The 14,048-nt window shown below is 41.9% G+C and overlaps 1 protein-coding gene across 1 annotated transcript in view; it reads right to left on the bottom strand.

The window, feature by feature from the left end:
• LOC125289304 (phospholipid-transporting ATPase ABCA1) overlaps positions 1 to 14,048 on the bottom strand; it is a 160,116-nt gene that overhangs the window by 136,229 nt on the left and 9,839 nt on the right. The window contains exons 7-8 of the mRNA XM_048236058.1: positions 9,280 to 9,366; positions 4,259 to 4,460 (exon numbers count right to left, since the gene is read on the bottom strand). Coding sequence (XP_048092015.1) covers positions 4,259 to 4,460; positions 9,280 to 9,366 — 289 coding nt within the window. The remainder of the gene's footprint in view (positions 1 to 4,258; positions 4,461 to 9,279; positions 9,367 to 14,048) is intronic.

Below are 14,048 nucleotides of genomic sequence, written 5' to 3'. Positions count from 1 at the left end.
AAAACATTGCTGGGTATTCAAATAGCCTTTGTGTGTGTGTGTGTGTGTGTGTGTGTGTGTGTGTGTGTGTGTGTGTGTGAAAGAGAGAGAGTCTGTCTGTGAAAATAATTTTTACAATTCACTGCTTATTCAACATGCAAACACACATACACATAGCGACAGATGGGTGAGCGGAATAATAAGCACAGAGGTCACTTTCACCCCTGCAGTTTGTTTTTCGTTAGCCCATACACTTACTACTTCTAAAAACAATATATACAGTATATATATACTCTATAAATCATATATGATGTTTATTATAACATATGCACAGAGAGTATCCCTGTAGGTCCAAATCAGTTAAAGGAAGGAATCTCGCTTGCTTTGACATAACATCTTTAATCTGTCATGAAGACATGTTGTCATAGTGGCTCACCAAAAAATAAATAAAACAGGCCCATTATAACAAACTGTACAGAATGCAAAACAAACATTGACAACAATGATGCTGCATCGTGCGGAACAACCTTGAGAGAATAGCATGAAGCAGAAACAAAACAGTGTTGTTTAAAAACATGACACCGCCATCACAAAACGGCAAGAAACAATGATAGACAGGACGTTTATAGGAGTCGGAGAGTGTGTGTGTGTGTGTGTGTGTGTGGGGGGATCACACTTGACAGCTTAATGCTAGTCGTGCCAATAACAGACTGTCAGACTGAAACAAAACCAAGTGTCGACTCAGCACTGGGATTACTCTCTGAAACATTACGGGAGAAATCAGTCTTGCATCGCTTGAATCCAGTGTTGTTGAGACGAAAGCTGGAATAATGTGACGGGCAAACGGTGCGTGCCGCAGATAAATCAGAATGAAATGATTCTGATTTGCATTGAAATACTTCTGGGCCAGGATATTAGGCATTCATCAGGTGATGTTCAAACATAATAGAGACAGAGAGGCTCCCCGAAAACAATACATGAGATAAAATGATCGAAGAAGCACTCGTCTGCATAGTGTATGAGACTCCGTTATCATAAGAATAAGTTTCAATCTTTTGACCTCTATCTCACTTAAAATACGGACGAGGAGGATGGGTGGTGTTGTAAGCCCCCACAGACTCCACAGTAATCAAAACCGGCCAATGCAACTCCTCCCAATAATCATATCATCATGAAAAATGAAGCTGTTATAGAGTATGATGAAGTGAAGTACTCAATGTTCAACTCAAGATTTCGCCCATGATTCCACACCAGATTTGACGCGCATCCAGATCATACCTGCCAACACTCCCGTTTTTCCCGGGTTTCTCCTTTATTTCAAGGTCATCCCCCGGCGCCCTCCCGTTTTGTTATTTCTCCCGAAAACTCCCGTAATTTGCATGGCCATCAACCTTCATTTTAAAATCACTGATCCATTCATTTTTTTTTGTTAGTCTGACATCTCTCAGGTTGCCAGATTGTGTAAGAAATACACCCTATACATGCACAATCACTTCCTTTCAATTTCAACCCTTTTGTCAGGCTAAAACCTAGCAACCCAAAACCCAAATAAGGAAAGGGATGCAGACTACGCAGCCACTGAGTCTCGCAAGCAAGCGGGCTAGTTGAATAATAGCCTACTCCAGAACTAGCTGTTGTCAAATTGTTGGGAATTGAATTGATTAACACATCACATAAACTGTTATTGAGTGTTGTTGATACACAATAGGCAACTTGTGTCCTTGGAACAAAATCTGACAGCAGCTTTGGAGTTTTGAAAGTAGGCTGCAGGCAACAGAAGGAGGATAACGTAGGCTTTCGGTAAGGTAAAAGCAACGACCAAAATGCAGTGTTAAAACACGTGTATGAGACATGTTGAATATGCAAACCCTGATCCACAGTGTGCAAACACAGACACATGGTTGTCTGAACTTTTCCACTGGAGCAGACAAAGAGCCTACTAACAGGATAAAAGGCAGTGACATACGAGAGTCGTGAGGTGACTTGAAAGTAACACCAAAGAGTTTTTTGTACCTTAAAATAATGTTTCCAAAATCGTTTCAGTGGTTCATCAACTTGTAACAGGGTGAACGGCACTTCTGCATTCGCTTCGCAGCCCTCTATCAGCTATAACCGCACTATGTAAGTTTGCCAGATCGGGTAGCGGATCTGTATAAACAAATAGCGTGCGTGCGACAGAGGGAAAGTTCTTTGGTGTTGCTTTAAACAGAGGAAACTTGGTTCATGTTCTCCTCCGAGCCGGTTTGTAATAAACCTTGGGAGTGTTACCTTTCTTAACACATCTCAGTTCTGTTTTGCTTCCATGTCATTTTTAATTCTCACCACATCACCACACAGATAAATGTATATATTATATGATGAGTCACCACACAGATAAATGTATATATTATATGATGAGTCACCACACAGATAAATGCATATATTATATGAGTCACTGAACAAGTCTGTTTTCAGTTAAGGATTGCAGAGATGCAGAGGTGCAGAAATCTAGCGTCAATAATGAAAAAAAAAAAACGTTCTGTATTTTTAACACAAATTTGGTTTGACCAGATTCAAAGCATATCGTGCTTCATGTGTCTGCATGGTGAAAATGTATTCCTTTTATCCCTGATCAGTTAGAATGTATTGCATGAGCCTAAAACAATTTATGACACTCGTTAGCTGAACGTTTTCATATTGGAGTCTCCCACATCACACTTCAACTGCACAAACTAGAGGTGCCAGTCTGTTGTATGCATGCATTATATAGAGGAGAGTGGAAAAGTGCATCTGAAAAATGTATCAAAGTGAGATGATAGATCATGCACACTCTGGCTCAACTCTCCCATGAGATTTCTGTCAAGAGTTCAGTGCTTTTTTTAAATCGGTTATGGTGCACTACGAACACTCCATGTGCATGTGTAATAAACTTGTAATAAACTCAGTACTACAAACTAGTACTCACTACAATATAATTTAACTCATTATACTGCAAATTGACTGGGTTGAGACAAATGTTTTTATATACCACATCTTGATGACTGAAATTATACCTTTAAAACAGTGACGGTGGACATTAGCTAAAAGATACACTTTTTCTTTTTACATTTTAATTTAAATTACCACACCGACAACTGCTGTTTCAGCTTTAGTGTCTTTCTGAAACACGCACACACAGAGAGAGAGAGAGAGAGAGTGAAAGAGAGAGAGAGAGAGACACTGCGACCAAAAAACAATGAATATCTAAGCACCTGCTGCCTCTTTGCTCCCTCTTGACTGAGAGAAGGCTTAAAGCTCCACTGCATCCCAAAATGACCATTATGAAAACAGAGGCTCCAGAAGCTGTCTACATATTTAATGGCTTGATTCGAGTCCACTCCAGTCGAATGATTTCCCAGGGGCAGTGGCTACATCCGCGCTCCACACACACAAAAAACACGCTGCACCGCGATTTCCCATTTCCCACAACAATGGCTCTGTGATCGCGACAACCGCCCACGATCATGATTCCTTACATATCTGTGGGGCTTTTGTTAATGGAGGGAGGAGGGGTTATGTGATGAATGTGACTGATGCAGGAGACAGGGCCTTGTGTCGATTAATTTCTGATTGTCTTGTGCAATTCGGTTAAGTTTGGGGATGTCTTGGCGTAGGGTAGGTCTGAGACATGTCAGATCCAATGCTTTTATCTTGTCAGGATTAAAACGCTGACCTGAGTCAAAGATTTATCGCAGTGTTAAAGTGACACAGACAGCCACAGGCCAAAAGTATCTGATAGACCCAACGGGTATTGGCTTGGACAAATACGTCAGAAAAAATAACTAAGTCAAATCAATACAGCTTATCGCTATCATTTAATACATATCAATCTGTAACCCTTCTTATTACATTGCATTGCCCTTGCTACATTGTAACTATAATTGAACATAGTGTGACACATTGTGTCAATGTGTGGAAAACAGTGTCTATGAATAATATGATACTTACACAATTCCACATTAACTTAAATCCCAGTTTCAATGTTTATGTAGCATACACATAATACAGCTACCCTGGCTCTGAACCATATCCTTGGTATGGATATAAAGTTTAACCATTGGCAGACGCTTCTATCTAAAGCAACTTACAGTAGTCATATCACAAGGGCCATCGTCCAACGCCTTGCTCAGGGGCACAATGGTGGAAGCCGGGAATTGAACCCACAACTTTACAGGCTACTACATGCTAGCCCAGCTCCTTAACCACTACGCTACTACTTTCCCCATGACATCCGTGTGCACTTTTCTGAACTTAGACTTACTTGCATTTCTCTGAGTTGGCTGCTGGCTACTGCTGTCCTTCCGCTCATTCATCGGCCATGAACTGGACCTGGCTTGAGTGGACTTGGTGGAGTTGGAGTCAGGGCTTGGCCCACACAGCAGTGCAATTAGGCCGCCGAAGGTGTTATTTCTAAAGTCTACACCATCAGTCACACTTAGCAGAGTCCTCTGAGTCCTCAGCATCTGTTGGATTACATTGCATTGCATTACATTTGGCTGACATTTTATTTACTTACAACATTGTAAACAGTTTAAAGCTTTTTAAAACAATTCTCCCAACAATTCTAGAGCAATTTAAAACAATTTAAAAGGTAGAGTACAATAAGAAAAGTGCATCAGTGAGTGCTGTTTTTATACAGTTAAGTGCCAGTTGGTCAGATGATAAGTGCTAGAATTAAAAGGCTGGTTGTACGTAGTGCTACGAGAGGAGATATTCTCTGAAAAGCAGGGTTTTTTGGAGATGGAGAGGGATGTCTCTGCTCTAGTAGGAACTGGTAGCGTGTTCCACCAACGAGGAACAGATGACAAAAGTTGGCCTGAGCCAATATTGTGGATAAAAAAAAAAAAATAAAAAAAAATTAGGTAACACTTTATTGCACTGTTACAGTGTACTTACCTAATTAGGTACAGTGGTACAACCTGTGTAACAACATGTACTATCAGGTACTATCATTGTACTTGCATAATGTATTTGTGGGTACCTACCAGGCTTGGAATTTCACCATTCTGGGGGCAAGGCCACTTGGCCTTCAGTTGGGCATATTTGGTGGGGGGCACAAAGGCCACATGTCAGGGCACCAAGGCCAAAGTTAACTATTAGTAGTAGGCTATAAAAATGATCAAAGTTGTATTTAGCCTATTCACTGCAGTAGACCTGCATCACTGTATGAAACATTACAAAAACATGAAATGAAAACATGACATATTACATAGAACTGTAAATCATCTGACTATCTAATATTTACAGATATCTAGGCTATATTTAACATTTATTTTATATTTGGCCTGTTATGAAATCATGTATTGAACAATTTAAGCACAGCTCAGCTTTAAGAAACTCAAATAGCCTAGATGCATGCTTAGCATTTTGTGATCATTAAGGCTACTTTTACAAACTCTTAGTCAGCTGTCCTCTGATTTACCAATATATAGGCAATATTTGTAACATTTATTTTGTATTTGGCCCGTTATGAAATTATGTGGAACAATTTAAACACATTGTAAAACTTAAAGCCCAAATTTGGAGACATCCATGTGTAATAGGTTGAAATGGAGTGCCTGTGCCTTTAAGCCAACCCACCACATTGGTGCCACACCGGATGCCGGATGGGTAGTAATTATCAAAGAGGCTGATGCTTGCTTTATAAGTGTGGTGTCAGACATGGCCTGGGAAGCGGCAGGACTAGGTTGGGATTGTTTGTCTGTCTCTAGTTTTGTGCCCTCGTTTGCTCCTTCTCATTCTGTGCTCCTGTGGTTAGCAGCTCGTGGATATCCGTGGTCTTCTGCAGAAGGTGTGTCCGGTTTCATTGAATGCGATTTGATTGTATTATGTGATCAGTCGCTAACTTTCCCTTCGTAATAGGGACCCATGGTTGGGAGTGGTGCTGCAGGAGTTGGGAGTCGAAATGATTGATCGCTGTGACTCAGTTAGCGATTCGTGAGCTAAGGAGTGTGTGGGTTTTGTTGTCTTCTGCTGGTACGTGAACTGCCCTAATACCTGGCTCCCATTTCAATTGTAGGCAATTATGTTTATCTTTCCTGCATTGCTCGCTTCTGCCAGGTTTTCATGGTCCCGATTGGCCACCCAGTTCAATACGGGTCCACTGGAAATCGATTTCATCAGCTGTTGTGGTAATGCGGGCTACTTTGATAAATATGTGTTAGTTTATAGTCTAGTTAGTAGCATTAACCTTTGTATCCATTTCCCACTCTCAGCAGGTTTTACGCTGGCTACATCCATTGGAGTGGGATCTCTATTTTCACCAGCTAATACTTGTGCTGCTGTTTTGTCTCTCTGATTTTGTTTTGTTTTATTTAGTATGCCGCCTGTCCACGACGGATGCCATTAGCAGTAGGCCTAATCTAGGGCGAAGCCTACTGTGCGCGCTGGCACAGGCTTCTACAGTAACCCTCCGCTTGTGTGTGTGCATGCGGCCTGTGTATGTGTTATTTGTATGGTTTTATTTCTGTCTTTGTCTGTGGGAAAAGGTCAGCCATTGGCGCTTGTGTTTAGTTTGTTTATTTCTTTGTTATCTTGTCCATTATATGTCTCACCAGTGGCAAGTGTCGCCTCATTGCATGGGCATGTGTCTGTATTTGTCACAAAGTCTGCTGTGAGTGGTTAAGGCGCTTTTGTGGTGCCCCTGTTGGTTTTGGTTCTGTTGCAGTTGTGCATGCTGTGTTTACTCTAACTGTAAGCTTACTTTACACCTTTGTTTCACTGCCCCTCAGACGGTGAGAGCGCCTGTTGGCTCCTCATGACTTAGACCGGTTTCTTGACCCATTGGTGTGATTGTGTCTTTCATTGTTTCTTTTTTTTTGTTACCGGGTTGGGGCTTTACTGCAGGGAGGCTTGTCACCTTGTGGTGGGTGTCTATTTTTCATGTGTGTGTTTTACTGTGTGCATTCCCAGTGTAGCGTGCACCTGGGTGGTTGTGGTGTATCCAGAGTTCCACGTGTGGTCCTGTTGACCCCAGTCCAGATAGCCTGCCTCCCCTGGGTAAGCCCCACTCCATGTGTTTAAGTATTTGTTGTGTCCTGTCTATGGGAGTATCCCTAATGTGAATTGTTCTGTCTTGTCCAAAATAAAATTACCGTATGCCATTCTCTTGATGTGTTCTTGAAATACAATAAAAACACGTAATTATTGGTTTATAGAATTCTGTCTCTGTCTCATAATTGCAACGAACCTGTGTGTCTACAAATCTGATAGCTAGGAAGTGTGTGCCCAGGCTGCATTTACGCACACCACCTCACCATTTAATTCCTAGGGGAGCATTACTCCTCTAGGTGGCGTAGTCGACAACTAAAATCTGAAACTCTACTCCCGCTTCGCTACACATGTATGTCGAACTTTACTGCAAATTCAAAACTGGATTACTCTGGAACGGCTAACTGTACAGGGGACTGCTTTACACCTTTGTGTTCGGTAAGGTCTCCTGTTTATTCTGATATATGGGTTGTCATGTGTTAAAAGAAGGGTTCGTAAAGTATTACACCGAGATGAATGGGTATGGAGATCATGGGACGCAACACCTTCAGTAGAATGTATGATTAAGTTGAATTATATTATTTACTTTTCTCGCGAACCGTTCAACACAGCAATTATCGGCTAACATCGTTTAAAAGCTGAGAAAAAGCTCTTTCATGTGATATGTGGTGTCTGTGTGATGAATAGGCTACTTCGCGAGTAGTTCAACATGAGAATGGGTGAATTTGGACGCACTTTCTTTCTTGCGCTGCCACTTTCTCCACTGCGTAAATGACTAAATTAATTTGCGCTGTGAAATATTATTTTGACAGGCCACAGGCTAAATAAAAATCGCTATTAGTAGGACACAAAGCAGAATATTGAAAGAAGGGGGCACCAAGGCCACCGTGGCCTGTAAACCTCTCGTCATGGCCGCCGTGAAATTCCTACCCTGGTACCTACATATAGTTGTTACATTGTAATACTGAGTGCTTTTACAAAACTTGCCTAAATTTTCATCAGAGGCAAAGAGCTGACCTGAGACCTGCTGGATGGGGTAAACCGGGTCATGATAGATTTGATATACAAAGCATGCTTAGCTCCAGTCAAGGCCTCATTGTCTTCAGTGTACATGTAACAGCTGTGCTGCTACAACCTTGCTACTCTTTGATACAGTGGAATAAACTGGAACAGGTCTTGTCTTGGAGCAGGTCTACTAATTCACATTTACTGTGTGGTATAACAGCAGACACGTTTCAACACACCAATTACAGGATGCATAACATCATTGACAGGATGTATATATGTAGATGTAAGTACTTAACTGGTACACTTTATTTTAATGGGTTTATTCCACTGTATCAAAAGAGTAATAAATGTGTACCAACACAGTTGATACATGTACTACAGTATGTAGGGTAATGGCAGATATGTTCCAAGACACCAATGACACAACATACATGTAATATGTAATTGTAAGTACTTAACTGGTACACTTCATTTTAATGGGTTTATGCCACTGTATCAAAGAGCAATAAGTGTGTACCAACACAGTTGATATATGTACAATGTAGTGAATTAGTAGACCTGTTCCAAGACATCGAAGACATAACATACATGTCATATGTACATGTAAGTAATTAACTGGTTAATACACTTAATAGGTTTATTCCACTGTATCAACGAGTAACAAGGTTGTAGCAGCACAGCTGTTACATGTACACTGAAGACAATGAGGCCTTGACTGGAGCTAAGAATGCTTTGTATATCAAATCTATCATGACCAGATTTACCCCATCCAGCAGGTCTCAGGTCAGCTCTTTGCCTCTGATGAAAATTTAGGCAAATTGGCAAAGTTTTCTAAAAGCACTCAGTATTACAATGTAACAACTATATGTAGGTACCCACAAATACATAATGCAAGTACAATGATAGTACCTGATAGTACATGTTGTTACACAGGTTGTACCACTGTAACAGCGATATATATATATATATATTGACAACAACATGAACAACAACATAATACCACCACATAATCTCTTCTCTGAGACAATAACAACACCATGGCAGCAACTATATTGTACATCAAAACACCGGCGCTTCATATTGGGGCTCATTTGATCTAATTCCAGCCTCATTTTCATACAGCCTCGGTTGAGACTGGGAAATGGCCTGTAATTGGGAGCAGGTGTCTCGCCTCTGAAATGTGATATCTCGCCTTTATTGGGCCGACATTCAAATTCAAACACACTCCACCGCACGAGTGAGAGAGCGAGCGAGTGGGAGGGAGGGAGGGAGGGTGAGACAAACCTGGTCTACCAGAGGAGCCACGTCTGTCACCATTTGGCTGTAGAGCTCGACACTCTCTGCAGGGTTCAGGCCCAGCGCTGTGGGGAGCTGTAAGAGGAAGAAGAGGAAGAGGAAGAGGAAGTGGCAAGTCAAATTTAGGGTTTACATTTGCGCTGCAAAGATTTGAAGTTTAAGCATTAACATTAAATGGCTCGCCATGGAGGTCTTTCAAAGTTAAAGCACCAACATATGTTTAGCCAGATGTTTGATAAATCAACTTGATGTTTGCCAGTCTATTGAAACGCACTGCCTACGAGTCTAGTGCTAAACATGATCATGAAAGACCCCTCAGTGTAAGTAGTGTCTAGGTAAACTGGAGGAGTAGGATAAGCAAACACATTTTCTATGAACATTTTTGTGGACAATCCAAACTGTTTAAACACAACCATTGATGAAAAGCTGTTTGAGAGCATTCACCAACATTTGTTTACAGTTGTTTGGACTCAGAAAATAAAATATGAGTGTGTGAATGTGTGCTAAATGACTACATTCATTGTAAATAATTATATAAAAGTGCACCATACAACTGTTTCTAACTGGACGGGGTCCTTTTTAGGAATGGTAAGTTTATCTAAATGCAAGATAGCAAATTCACACAGGCCTTCAGCTACATTTGCATTGTAAAGACAATTTGAAGTATTTACTTCCAAGGTCATTACTCGTACTGAAACACATAGGGCTGAACAAGGACCCGAGGTGGGTGAAATAACACGTTTTGAAGCCACCAGTGCCTTTGTGTCAAGCTTAAAGAGACGTATATGGCAAAGAAATGAGCTTACTCTAACCTTGAGAAAACTAAAATACTTTATAACATTTCCTGAATAGAGGGGGTGGGGTGGGGTGGGTTGGGGGGAAAAAAGGACCAAGAAGAGTTTGTAAAGGAAGGAGAATTCCCAAGTCGCTGATAAGGAAAGAAAAAAAACCTAAAGAGAGGTCTTTTCTTTTCTACAAACTCAAGGAGATGTCATTTGCAGACAAATTTTAGCCCAGCAATTTCTCCTCCGAAACCACCCACCCACCCTCATTCCTTACCCTCTGCCTCTCTCCACTCTCACTGCATCCTGAGTGCATTCATTTGGGCCCAATTTTGCCCTTGGCATCAAGGCACAAGGAGGCGAAAGTGGACCCGATAGACACCATGGACCCCCCCTCTCCCCTCACCAATTCACCACCAGTGGAGGTGGGGGGGGCAGGCTTTAAGTGCTAATACACTGAAAAGGACGACGCTGTTAGGTGGTGTGTGTAGGTGTGGTGATGGTGTGTGTGTGTGTGTGTGTGTGTGTGGGGTGGGGCGGGCATGATTTGCATTAAGAGGTGATACTAGACCCTGGGTACTTCACACGCTCACTGAGCTAAAGTGCTTTAGAGGAGACGTAAGTGAGATGCCTACACTCTCCATACACACACACACACACACACACACACACACACACACACACACACACACACACACAATGGTCGCCGCCGTCCCCCTCAATCCTTCAGCACCTGCTCGTCTCAATGACAGCCTAGTGCCCTAATGGCGATATAAAGAGAAGCTCTAATTGTAACCAGGGGTCCTACAACATTGGGCTTAAGTGTGTCATTGACGTGTGGGCACCGCCATATTTTATTATTAGCATGACAAGTCATTGTCAGTCTGCGGAATACAGAGGGTAAATCACTTACTAAGCGGCGAGGAGTGGAAGATGGCCTGTTTCATCATCGCCAAGCCAAGGAGAGTGTCTGGAAATGTTAAGACGGGCTGGAGGCAGCAGAAGGGTTCCAGTTTTTTGGAAGTATTGTGTACATACATAATAGTTATTTGGAAGTATTGTGTTTACTTTACCCGTTGCCAGTGAAAATAAACCAGCGAGATAAGAAGAATTTCTTGAAGTGCGACCAATCTTTGATTTTCTGTAAATTTCCTGGATCACGCGCCCACAGAAAACGGGAGAGCGCGGTGTTTGCAAAAAAAGAAGTATTTTGTTTAAAATATATTTTGGGGCTTGTCTATTAGACAGGAGTACAAAGAGAGTGACAGGAAGTGAGGGGGACCCGAGTCCCAAGACCAAAGACTGACTTGAACCCTGTGCACTTGGACCCGTGCGGTATGAACCTGGGTTCCCATGGGCACTTGGACCCTAAAGGGCCATTCACACCAAGAATGATAACGATAACTATAACCGTAACGATAAAAGCGTCCACACTGAACAACGATAAACATAGTCTCTCCTTGTGTTAATGAATGTGATGGCTAACATTTAATGGGTTCTGATTGGCTATTAGCTTTTTATCATTCTCAAAATCACTCTGAAAGTGATCCCCAACGATATCGTTCTTCATGTCATTATCATTATAGTTTATGTGTGAACGTCGTCATTCATATTAACAAGACCGATATTTGTTTATAGTTACCGTTATTGTTATCGTTCTTGGTGTGAATGAACCTTAAGTGCGGTATGAACCCAGGTTTCCATGGGCACTTGGACCCTAATGCGGTATAAACCTGGTATGAATAGTCAAGGATAGACATTAACATTTGGGGTTGATCACAGTATACCCACTACAGCTAACTACTACATCGCAGTATATCCACTACAGCTAACTAGACTACACCACTCATTTCTAACACTTGCTATTCAAAAGACATTTTAGTACTGTGAAAACATCTGATGAATGTTATTGCACATTAATAGATACAGATAAAATTGTGGCTTCAATTGTGTCACTGTGACAGAGAAATAACAATGTACATATTGTAAACCAATGTCATACCCAGTATAGAGCCATTTGGGTGAACTGGGCGAGGCCGTAATCATACTATACTTCAAGGGAGACATGTCCACCCCAATATTCAACTATGCTCTTAGTGATAACATAAGCATTTCATTCATCCAAAGGACACATTCAAACTAGGCATATTTTTCTCAGCTGTTTTTTGACAGTTGACCAATCACAAGCGGATAACCGAGACCTGTCGTTTAAGACGATTCCGGCTTGTTTTTTGGAACAAATACGATGGCAGAATTTTTTTTTAAACTGAAAAAGCGGTCTGAACAACTTCTCTTGTCAGAAAAAGAAACCATGTGTGAATGTAGTCTAAGAACAACGATGTTCCATTGCCATTGCCCGCAGCTTTAGGCTGTACTGCAGTAGGTGCAGCTAGTCTAGATTTTAAAACCAAACAAGCTTTTGCACTCCAAATGCACTTCATCTCAACATCAGTCCACCACTCCAGAACCAACCACAGCTGTTTAACTCTTTAACTCTCTCCACCCCTCTTTCTCTATACTTCTCTCTCCCCCCATCTCCATCTCTCTCCGTCGTCTTCAACTCTCTCTCCACCCCTCTTTCTCTCTACTTCTCTCTCCCCCCATCTCCATCTCTCTCCATCATCTTCAACTCTCTCCACCCCTCTTTCTCTCTACTTCTCTCTCCCCCCATCTCCATCTCTCTCCATCATCTTCAACTCTCTCTCCACCCCTCTTTCTCTCTACTTCTCTCTCCCCTCCATCTTCCTTTCTCTCTCTGAACTTGTACTGCCTTCATTATCTATTTATGACACTGGTTGTCTTATGTACTATCTCTCAACGGAAAAACACAGAAATTCATTGCTCTTACACACACAAACACACACACACACACACACACACACACACACACACACACACCATCCTCACAAGTCACCAGAGTACACACGAGAGGCATGGAGATGAAAGTTTCGGATTAACAAACTTAGCTTTGCCCCGGTCACTCTTCCCTGTGTCCCAGAAGACCCACAGATGCAAATAGCACTCCGAGGGTGCTTCCACAACAGCCAAAAAAGGAAAAATCCTCTTCCAACCCAGCATTCGTCATACTGCACATACTGAAGTGCAGTGTAGACTCTTGGCGCTACAGTAAATGGACGGCATGTACTGTATTCAATTTCTCTGAGCGCATGGAGCATGGCGAATAGCCTTGCCAAAGGACACATCGGCAGGGTCAGGAGGAGCCAGGCTCGAACCAACAACAAAGACTCCTCTGATGAGTCACTGCCACTCCTCTCTGGCCAGTAAGAGCGCATTCAGTGCAGGTACAGACCTACCGTAATTTCCCAACTATTGGCCGAGGTTTATGATTCCAGCTATGATTCCTATGAGGTTAATACATGGGGGCAGTTAATATGGTATTAATATGGTTTTGTTTTCTCAACTTGCATAAAACACTGTCCTACAATGCGGGTAATATACAGGAAAGTACTGTAATACCCGAGGGTCTGATGTGTTTCCATAATTTTCACAATCTTAATGTTTGCCATAGAGAGAGAGATGTGGAGGAGAATGACAAATACGCAACGGCACAAACAGCTGAGGACTCATACAACTCCCCTGCAATACTGTCAAGAAAAATGGTGGCTATTGCCTTGTCATTTCATACAATAACATCAATTATGAATGCGAGTATCCAGGATGCAAATGACAACAGTGAGTAAGTCAACTGCTTATGGTTAGCTGTTAGAGATTTGGTAACAAGAAACATTCATAACTGACTTTCAACATGTTCTTAGACACCCCTCTAGGGTCAAAGCAAGATGTTTGGATGTCTGACAAATGCAGAGATCATAGTGTCTCTGAGATGGGGCCTGTCATAGAATGTTTGATATTAAGATGGCCTGTAAATATAGCTACAGTATGCATGTATACACACACTCACCCACCCACACACACACACACACACACACACACACACACACACACACAGAGAGG

The sequence above is a fragment of the Alosa alosa genome, chromosome 24 (assembly GCF_017589495.1).
Source record: "Alosa alosa isolate M-15738 ecotype Scorff River chromosome 24, AALO_Geno_1.1, whole genome shotgun sequence".
In the NCBI taxonomy this organism is placed as follows: domain Eukaryota; kingdom Metazoa; phylum Chordata; class Actinopteri; order Clupeiformes; family Clupeidae; genus Alosa; species Alosa alosa.
The sequence above is the reverse complement of the archived record's forward strand: the minus strand, read 5'-3'. Positions and strand labels throughout refer to the sequence as shown.